Below are 9,603 nucleotides of genomic sequence, written 5' to 3'. Positions count from 1 at the left end.
TTTAGCTTAAGTCGGCGCTGAGCCAACTATACCTTTCTAACCTTGGGTTACATCCCTTGTCTTTCTACATCTTCTCATCCATAAAATGAAGTGCAATCATCTACCTTAAGGCCTGCTTCAAGGGCTAAATGATATGTCACATGTAAACTAGGCTTTGCATGCAGAAAGCTCTTATAAAAGACAGGGGAAGGCATAACAACAGTGCTCTTGTTGCTGAGGATAAACCCCTAGGGTGTAATCTGTGGGACATACAGCCTGTGTCCAGCACCACCTGAAAGGCCTGCAGCTGCTCCCTCCCCTCCAGGGAGGATCATCAGGAGCTTTAAGGACGGAGGAAGCACCTGTGAAAACTCTTTAACAGTTTTGAAACTGTGCAATTTCCTGTCATTATTTCTGTACCTCCCTGTGGTTCCCCTGTGGAACAGCAATAAAGCTTTAACACAAAAGGTTTGTTTTTAATAAAATGTGCTTGTTTTAAGATAAGAAAAGGAGTTTCTGCAAAACCTATGTCCCTTCCCAGCTAAGCAGAATGTCTGCCAAAAAGGGGGCTCGGGGGCAGGGAGGCAGCCAAACTGGGGCTGGGAAGAGGGTCGGCTTGGAATGAAGCAGCAGCTCTGTGCTTGCTGAGGCCCATGCCAGACACTAACAATCCACATGTACTGTTGCCACTGAGCTCAGAGAGCACAAGGCCCCACTGTGGAAACTAGACTGCTGCCCACAATGTACTAGCCCCCACAGGCTAGTTCATTGAACAGGCACACCTTGTTCATTGCTGCAGCCCGGAGTAGAATACTGATGTGTCTGGCACAAAGCAGGTTCTCAGTAGTAAGTGTGGAAAGAACTGAGTGGAAGAGGTGACACAGGCCACTTCCTACTATTTGGGTCCCTGTGGGAAGGGGTCATGTCTGGGATGGGTAGTTCCAGCACAGTGCCTGATGCCCAGAGCTCCCCTCTCCCTCCCAGGCACCAGTCTGTATCCAAAGTGAGGGAGAGGGCATCTGCTACATGTATGCACACACACGCTCCCTAGACAATGTACAGGTACCTTATATACACTATCATTCCACCTTCACAAAACTCCATGAGGATGATTCTATTTTTCTCCCATATAATCAATAAGGAAACTGGCTGAGCAAGGTTAAGTGACCTACTCAGCTCACAGAGGAGGTGATAGAGAGGGCTGTCAACCCCAAGTCAGTCTGGGTGCAGGTCCTGAGCCACACAGGCACTCCTCTAGGAATCTCTCACTCCTTGGCTATCAGCTCTACCCCTCAGCCCCCCTTTAGGAAGCCCAGCCGTGGTTTCCCTAACCCCTCACTGCATTCTTCAAGAAATGACCACCAATGTGCCGAGCCTGTTCCCCTGGGTCCTCAGTGGGAGCAGAGCTGACGGGGAGGGTGGCCGGACTCACCATGCGGAACTGTGCCTGGGCCTGCTGCAGCAGGCCCTCCTGCTCAGCCTGGGCAATGCTGACGAAGATGCCGACCTCCGGGTTGAACTGCAGGATGCTGCCTTGTAGGCGGGCGACAAAGTGACCAGAGCTGCGAATGCAGCAGACGCGCACCACTGACTGCGGGAGACAGGAGCCCGCCTGGCTGAGCAGGGACTTCTTGGCCCAGCCTGCCCCCAGGACGGACTCCCTCCTCCCTTCTCCATGCTGGCCCAGCCACCTTGGCAATAAAAGCTCCTTGAGAAACATCTGTGAGCGGGAAAGAGGACCCCTGAGGACCAGAGCCTCCAGCTGTCAGGAAAGGAGTAAGAAGACAGGGCAAGGGGACTCTTAGGAGGCCCAGAATCAGGTGTCCAGGTAAGCAGAAGGGGAAAGGCACTGGGCTAGAAGTGCAGGGACCCAGGCTCTACTACCAGCTCTCTCCTCTAAGTCTCAACTCCTCATGTGTAAAAAAGGAGATTACATTAGATCAACACTTTCCAATGTATTTTTTGCAGTCAGTAAAACCACTCTTCCCCTTCAAATAAAAATATTATCTAGAACCTTAAATTATAAGACAGACTCCAGCTAAGATGTTCTGGCAGGAGAGGGAACAGCAGGGCGTGTGTCCAGGGAAGGGACTGGGCAGCTCCTTGGTGTCTTCCGGCTGCCCCCAGGACCCATGTGGTGAAATGAATTCAAGGGCAAAGCTGCTGGATGAAGCAGGCAGCATTTCCACAAACTTTCTGATTGTTTGATGTTCAGCTCAGAGGAGGCTGGGCCCAGAGTTAGGAAAGAGACTGGTAGAGGCCCCAAAGCCCTAATAATTAACTTCCTCTGCCCTCTACTGAGCAGAAACTACCAAAACAGACCTTTGGAAGGACATTCTGCCAAGGCAAGCTAAAACAGCTCTTTGAATAAAGAGGGACATAGGTCTGCAGCCCCAAGGACATGTTCCTGTCTGGGTGAAGGGGGCACCCTTCTCCTCCCTCCCCAGCCCGGAGCCCCTGCATTGCTAACCAACAGAGCCATGGCACGAGAAATGACACCTCACCTCCTCCAGCGCATTAAGCAGAGGCCGATCCACATCAAAGTTGAAGTGTCGGTGAGCAGCTCGGAGTGGGGGCAGGTTACGAAGAGCAGTGTCCTCCGGGAGCAGCAGGCCTGAGGGGGGGTCAGGCAGTTCACAGCCTTCGAGAAGACCCTGGACTTCAGGACACAGGACCAGGCCTGGGCAGGAAAAGGACACATCAGACCATCTACCCTGTGGGAGTTCCCAGTCAAAGGGGCATAGCCCTTCCCTCTGGAAATTATCAGGCTAAGGAGACAGAAGTAAGAGAGAGAGAAAGGGAAGGAAGAAGCGAGAGACAGATATAGAAGAGCCAGTGAGGGCAGCGCCCGTAGCTCAGTGGGTAGGGCGCCAGCCACATACACCAAGGCTGGTGGGTTCGAACCCAGCCCGGGGGGCCAGCTAAAACAACAATGACAACCTCAACAACAACAACAAAAATAGCCGGGCACCTATAGGGAGACTGAGGTAAGAGAACCGCTTAAGCTAAGCCCTAGAGTTTGAGGATGCTATGAGCTGTGACTTCATGGCACTCTACTGAGGGTGACAGCTGAAGACTCTGTCTCAAAAAAAAAAAGGAACAGCCATGAGGAGCTCTAGAATGAGGCAACAGGTGGAAGAGTGCAGGTAGCTCAGAATGGCAGGGCTCCCTGACAGGAACAATCACCCTGGGACAGAAACAAGGGAGCAGCGGGGGCCAACAGCCCTTCATGAGTCTCAAGAGGCAGGAGCAGGTTCTATCTGGAAGGTGATGAGAAGGGAAGAGCCAGATGGAGGAGGGCTGGAGGTCAAAGTCAATTCTCCATAACCATAAGCATCAGTGCAACAGCAGTAAGGACCTGGATGCCTCTCATGACCTTCCCTTACTCCTTTACAGACCAGGCTGCCTGCTCCACATAATGCCTGTGTGTGCTGGGAATCTGAGCAGCAAGTCCCATTAAACTCCTTACCCTAAGGGCCAGGTTATCAGGAAGGAGGTGGGCTTAGTGGGGCTTAGTGGGACCACTGGGGACAGGAATGGGAGGGCAGTACCAGGATCCACTCACCAGACTCCTGGAGTTCACCCGCAGCTGGCAACAGATTCAGCAACACAGACAGGCGGTTCCACAGACTTTGAGAGCTCTGGGGAGAGAGGGGAGAGGCCTTTAGCCACAGACAGTGAGATAGGATGCCAGTGAGCAAAGAAGTACCACTCTAGGAGGGCTTGGGGCTATGTTCAGAGTGCTGGAGGCATTTCACAGAAAAAAATTAACAGAAGAGGACAAAGTCATGGAAGACTTAGAAAATAGGCTGGTCCCATAAGGAAGAACATGGGGACCAAAGAGGCTGGGTGAAGGGGGCACACTGAATGCTTCACAGGAGGAGAGGGCAGTGAGACCATAGGGAAGGCTTCCAGGACGTGCAGTGGGAAAGCTGGAGTGCTGACGGAGGTGGCTTCTCTTGTGTCTAGCAGAAACCTCTCCTTGCAGCCCCACCCCGTGTCCATACTGCGCTCCTTTCTGGGGACCTGTCCCAGCACATCCACCTAGACCACACCTCAGGGACTGAGGCCGGGGAGCCACTGTCATCAGACAGAACACACATCAGCCTCCAGGGACGCGGCAACCCACAGGCAAGAGGGTCTTCTGCAGCAGGACAGGTGTGCACTGGACAGTAATACTCTGAACAGACACTTCTAAAGTAAAAAGCTGAAGATTGGGACTCTGGACCTGAGGGTGGAGAGGAAGCTCCACGGCCCCTCCCAGCCTCCATGGCAGCCAGCTTGACACCTCTTAGTCCTGTTAGAGGACTCTCCCTGCCCAAAGCACCTTCCCACCCCTTGTCAGAAGTTCCCATCTCTTTTGTTACCATCCTCTACTCAGTCCGCTCTCCCTTCTCTGAATTTCTTGGCATTTATCTAACAGGTTGAGCCATGACCACACACCTTCACTGGCAGTACTCATAATGGCAGATATTGTGCCCTGCGCTGAGAATACACAACAGAATAAACAGCTCTCTCACCGTCCCCAGCCACAAGTTCTCTGAGGACAAAGGTCATGTCTAATCTTTCCTGCAAAAACCTTAAGGGCCCAGCACAGACAGGGGCCTGCCAACAGTTCTTGCCTTGATCAGACCACCTGAGGGAGCTCCCAGGCCCACCCCAGCACATCCCCTCCTCCAACACCCAGGGGCCTGACAGGGCCATAGGGGACTAACACACCTGTGCACACACAATGATGAGGTCAGGGTTGGTCCGCAGCCAATCCAGGAAGACTTTCACAGCAGGAAGCAGGCCTTCGGCAGCCAGGACCTGCAGCTTCTCTTGGACACTGCGTTCATTCCGACAGGAGCGCCCGCTGCACTCGCTCCCTTCCGACTCAGAGCCCTCCTCGGATGCTGGGTAGGTGAGCAGAGGAGGTTACTGGGGTAAACCACAGGCAGGCACATACAATAGGCCTCCACTCTGCGGGAGAATCATGCCCCTGCCTCACTTGGATTCTTGGGGGAATTCTGATACGCAAAAGATGGAAATTCATATACAAACCCTTTCCCAGTTTTTCCAGGCCCACTAACTGGTTGCCTTTAAACCAAAAGCCTGGTGCCTTGTTAAATATGGTTCTTTGAGACTCAAGCTAAGTGAGTCTAATATTCCTGAAGTGCCAACTCTGCATGGGAAGGGAAGGCAGAAGGAGCTGTAAGGAAAGGGACAAAACCACTTCTTCTACTTTCTAATCCAGGCACTCGGTCAGGTGCTGGGGATACAGCACATTCTATCCTGCCCTCAGGAAGATCCCAAACTAGCTGGGGAGACAGATCAGTCAATAAATCTCTTGAGAGTTTATTGGGAAAGGCTAGAGGCTGAAGACCTGCAGAGGGCCACCAAGAGCCCACAGGAACCAAGCCTAACCTAGCTTTGAAGGGGTCCTAGACCAAGTTAGTATTTAAGGTAAAGTCTAAAGAGCAAGTAAGAATCAGCAGAGTGACAGGCTTGGGGTAAGGGAGGAAAACTATGTTCCAGAAAGGCTGACACACACAAGTCTGGAGGGGCTGGGTACATGGCTCATGCCTGTAATCCCAGCATTCCAAGAAACTGAGGTGGTAGATCACTTGAACCCAGGAATTTGAGACCAAACTGGGCAGTACAGCAAGACCAGTCTCTACAAAAAAATTTAAAAATTAGCCTGGCATGGTGGCACATGCATATAGTCCCAATTACTGAAGAGGCTGAAGTAGGAAGACTGCTGGAGCCTGGGCATTGGAGGCTGCAGTGATCTATAACATTACCATTGCACTCCAGCCAGGACAATAGAAAGACTCTGTCTCACCGAAAATAACAAACAACAACAACAACAAAATTGGAGGTAAAAATCAGCATTTAAACTAATATATAATAACTCTTGTACCATAAGGTTGCCATGAAAGTTAAATAATACTTAGAACAACACAGACTTGTGCTTAGCAAAGAGTATGCTGGACAAACAGTTGCTGATGCTGAAGACTCTTCCTTTGCAGGGAGGAGGGGAGAAGTCTCACTCGCCAGCCTTGGTAATGATGGTTTTTCTAGCTTCTAGGAACCTTGGAGGGACCTTGGGTAGCACCAGGAGAGAAACCTACAGCTGCAATTGTGGAGGCAGGAAAGCCTCAAACCCACAAGGCAGGGTAGAGTGGGAGAGAAGTAAAATCAAGAAATGCACTGGGAGCTGGGCATAAGGAAGTGAGGAGAGGGTATCACCAGGAAAAAACTCATGAGCTATACTATACCAGAGGGTCCAGTAGGGCAGCAAGGGCCGTGAAGAGAGGCTACTCCCTTGGGGAGAAAGGCTACCTCTCAGGGAAGAGCCCACAGCCATGGAGCTATGGGCAGAGCAAGATGACAAAAAGGTCCAAATACCTGGCTCTGAAGGCTTGTCCACATCCCCATTGACACAGGGCCTCCGGCCAGCCAGGGTGTGAGCTTCAGTGGTGGGCTGGAGGAGCAGGTTGCTGAAGGTGGGGGCCAATCGAAAACAACGCTTGGTCTGGAACATCTGGGTGGACATGGCTTGCAGATTGCTGGCAATGCTAGCCTCACTGGAGCCCAGTGGGCCATTGAGGGAATCAGGAGCCTCTGCTCTGGCCCGAGGGGGCTCCAGAGCTGGGGACCGTGTCCCCTCCTCCTCTTCCATATCTTCCAGATCTGATCGAGACTCCTGGCTGTTCATTTCTGAGTCTGTCTCAGCATCAAAGGCTGTTCCCCCACCTTCAAGACTCTTATCAGAGCCGCTGTCTGAGCCCTCACTGGCCCGGGCTGAGTCATGGCTAGAGTCTGACTCAAAACCTTCACTCAGGTCACTGTCATCACCAGCTTTGGGTGGGTGTCGGCGGCGGCGGAGGCAGGAGAGGCGGGAGAACTTGCGGCTCTTTCTGCCCTCATTTGCCTGGGGTTCTGTGGGAGGAGGCTCGGGGTCTGGCTCCTCCTCTTTCTCCAGAAGTTCCTTGGGCTCTGGTTCATCTATGGAAAGAAAAAGGTTAGGGGCCTCAAGGCTGGAACAAGCTCTCCAACACCACCACCCCCCACATATCTGCGTCTCCTCATTGTTTCCCGTACCCCACACCAACCTTCCCACTCATAACCTCCCCATTCTCCCACCTGTGCCATCACTCTGGAATGCAGGGACAGCGTTCTCCCCCTCTTCCAGTTCAGCCTGCAGCCGGATGTTGACATGATTGACGAGGTGAGAGAAGAGGGCCAGGGTAAAAGCAATCGCTGCACTGTACTGCTTGGACCCTGAAGCCAGGGAAGCCAGACATTAGGGCCCAGGGCCAGATGACGAGTGGGTGCCATCAAGTCCAACCCAGCTCACCTGTTCTCAATTCTTCCAGGGATCAGACTACCCCTCAAAGCTTCTTCCAAAGTGAAAATTATTAGTAAATGTTTTAGGTCTTTACTCTTGTTATTCCTCCTGTAAGCTACAACATACCAACTCATGGCTGGGTGCAGTAGCTCAGGACTGTAATCCCAGCACTTGGGAGGTAGAGGTGGGTAGATTGTCTGAGCTCACAGGTCAGAGACCAGCCTGAGCCAGAGTGAAACTCCATCTTTAAAAAATAGCCAGTGTTGTGGCGGGCACCTGTAGCCCTAGCTACTTGGGAGGCTGAGGCAAGAGGATCACTTGAATCCAAGAGTTTGGAGTTGCTGTGAGCTAAGATGCCATGGCACTCTACCAAGGGTGACGAAGTGAGACTGTCTCAAAAACAAAACAAACTAAAATAAACATACCAACTCACATGTGCTCCCTCCTGTGAGCAGATCCTTTTGTCCTGTTTGAGCCTCCCTGCTTTGAGCCTCCTTCCCACACTTGTGTCTTCACACTGACCCTGCTCCTACCTGCCTCCCTTCCAGTCTTGCTCCTCATACCCTGAGGCCAGAAACGTTTCCAGAACAGCCTAAATGCTCCCAACAGCAAGGTCTGAATTGTCTGGATCGGCTAAGTATCCAGCCTCTGCTCTTTGCCTGGAGGTATGCAAATTTGTAGGCAGGGTAAAGGAGGAGGGGGAGTGGAATACACTGTGGCTAGTGCCCCTTCATCAGGAGCACTCTAAGGCAGGGTCCCTGGCCCTTATTCCCAGAGCCAAGTAGTGACACAAGAAGTGAAGGGACTGTCTGTGGGAGGAAGTTTATCAATACAAAGCCTAAGAGAAGGGCAGTGAGGATCCTAATACCAATGAAAAAGAGAGGGGCATGGGGAAAGTACCTGCTCTCTTTAAGCTGTGCACACCCATAAGGCAGATGATGACCATCTGGAAGATGAGAAGGTCCGGGAGGAAAGCATAGCCACTCTCACACTCCTCCTCCTCCTCACTGGCCAGGCTGAGGCTGGGTGAGGAGGGCAGGTAGAAGAGACAGAGGTTGAAGTCCTCCAGGACTGACTGGCAAAGAGCGGTGAGCTCTGAGTCCACACAGCTGTGGAGGGGCAAAAATACAGGGAAGGTCAACGGTGGGGGCTAAAGGGGAAGTGAGGACACAGGATCAGAGGAAAAACTATGGGATCCTGCAGGGATCCTCAGAGAGCAATAAGGGAGGGCAGAGCAGGACTGACCCCATGGCAGACAAAACAGGGAAGTATGTGGGTGGGCTTCCCAGTCACCTCCTCTTCCACATCTCTTAAGTACCCACTTTTTTTTTTTTGAGACAGAGTCTTAAGCTATCACCCTTAGTAGAGTGCTGTAGTGTCACAGCTCACAGCAACCACAAACTTTTGGGCTTAAGTGATTCTCTTGTCTCAGCCTCCCAAGTAGGAACTGTAGGCACCCATCACAATGCCCAGTTATTTTTTGTTGTTCTCACAGTTGTCCTTATTGTTTTAGTTGGCCTGGGGCAGGTTCAAACCTGCCAACCTCAGTGTATGTGGCCGGTGCCCTACCCACTGAGCTACAGGCACCGCCTAAGCACCCACTTTGTTCTGCTAGAGGAGGATGAGCTGAGAACCGTGGGTGGACCTAGGGGATGCCACTGAAGTTCTCCAGCAACTGGCTGGAGAATTTCAAAATGACACAGAACTCTATAGTTCACTCCCTTCAAGGTAGCAAAGGGGCGATCATGGCTGGGGTTCAGAGACCATGCTTAGAGGTTTCCACTCACCTGCTTTTGGGCTGCAGGAGGCTTTGCAGATACATAAAATTCACCAGCAACCTTTTAATGTCTTTACATCTGAAATGAAAGGAGCCCTATGGTCTTACTGTGCCAAGTGAGAAAGATGCCCCCTTCCACCCACAGGCCCCACTCACCGCTTTTTGCTGGGAGAGAGTTTGCGAGTCTCACACTTCTTCAGCTGGTGGTACATTTTGGCTGCCTTGTCATACAGCCGCTTAAGGTTCCCATAGGCCCCCTCAAAGGACACTTCTGACTGGATGCTGAAGGAGAAACAGAGGTGAGCTATTGAGTCTTGGCAGGGGGAAAGAGGGAGACAGGAAATGTCCCTCTATGGAGGTTTTAAGGAACATGTTACTAGTGAAGTAACCACAGGCTGCCCCTGCCTCACCTTCCACATGTACATTCAGGGTCAAAGACTCCTGAGCATTCTTTCCTGATAAAATACACACACAACTTTCAGATTAGTTAAAGATGATACCATTCTCTCCTCTG

The 9,603-nt window shown here is 51.8% G+C and overlaps 1 protein-coding gene across 3 annotated transcripts in view; it reads right to left on the bottom strand.

The window, feature by feature from the left end:
* Positions 1-9,603, bottom strand: part of SMG5 (SMG5, nonsense mediated mRNA decay factor) — a 34,549-nt gene that overhangs the window by 8,876 nt on the left and 16,070 nt on the right. For all 3 annotated transcript variants that reach the window (XM_023516481.1, XM_003795261.3, XM_023516480.1), the window contains exons 8-16: positions 9,246-9,371; positions 9,100-9,168; positions 8,213-8,421; positions 7,108-7,245; positions 6,370-6,969; positions 4,699-4,874; positions 3,545-3,620; positions 2,484-2,659; positions 1,412-1,570 (exon numbers count right to left, since the gene is read on the bottom strand). In XM_023516481.1, the coding sequence (XP_023372249.1) occupies positions 1,412-1,570; positions 2,484-2,659; positions 3,545-3,620; positions 4,699-4,874; positions 6,370-6,969; positions 7,108-7,245; positions 8,213-8,421; positions 9,100-9,168; positions 9,246-9,371 (1,729 nt within the window). The remainder of the gene's footprint in view (positions 1-1,411; positions 1,571-2,483; positions 2,660-3,544; positions 3,621-4,698; positions 4,875-6,369; positions 6,970-7,107; positions 7,246-8,212; positions 8,422-9,099; positions 9,169-9,245; positions 9,372-9,603) is intronic.

This window comes from Otolemur garnettii, unplaced genomic scaffold (assembly GCF_000181295.1).
Source record: "Otolemur garnettii isolate 467f Iridium unplaced genomic scaffold, OtoGar3 scaffold00091, whole genome shotgun sequence".
NCBI classification, from domain to species: domain Eukaryota; kingdom Metazoa; phylum Chordata; class Mammalia; order Primates; family Galagidae; genus Otolemur; species Otolemur garnettii.
The sequence above is the reverse complement of the archived record's forward strand: the minus strand, read 5'-3'. Positions and strand labels throughout refer to the sequence as shown.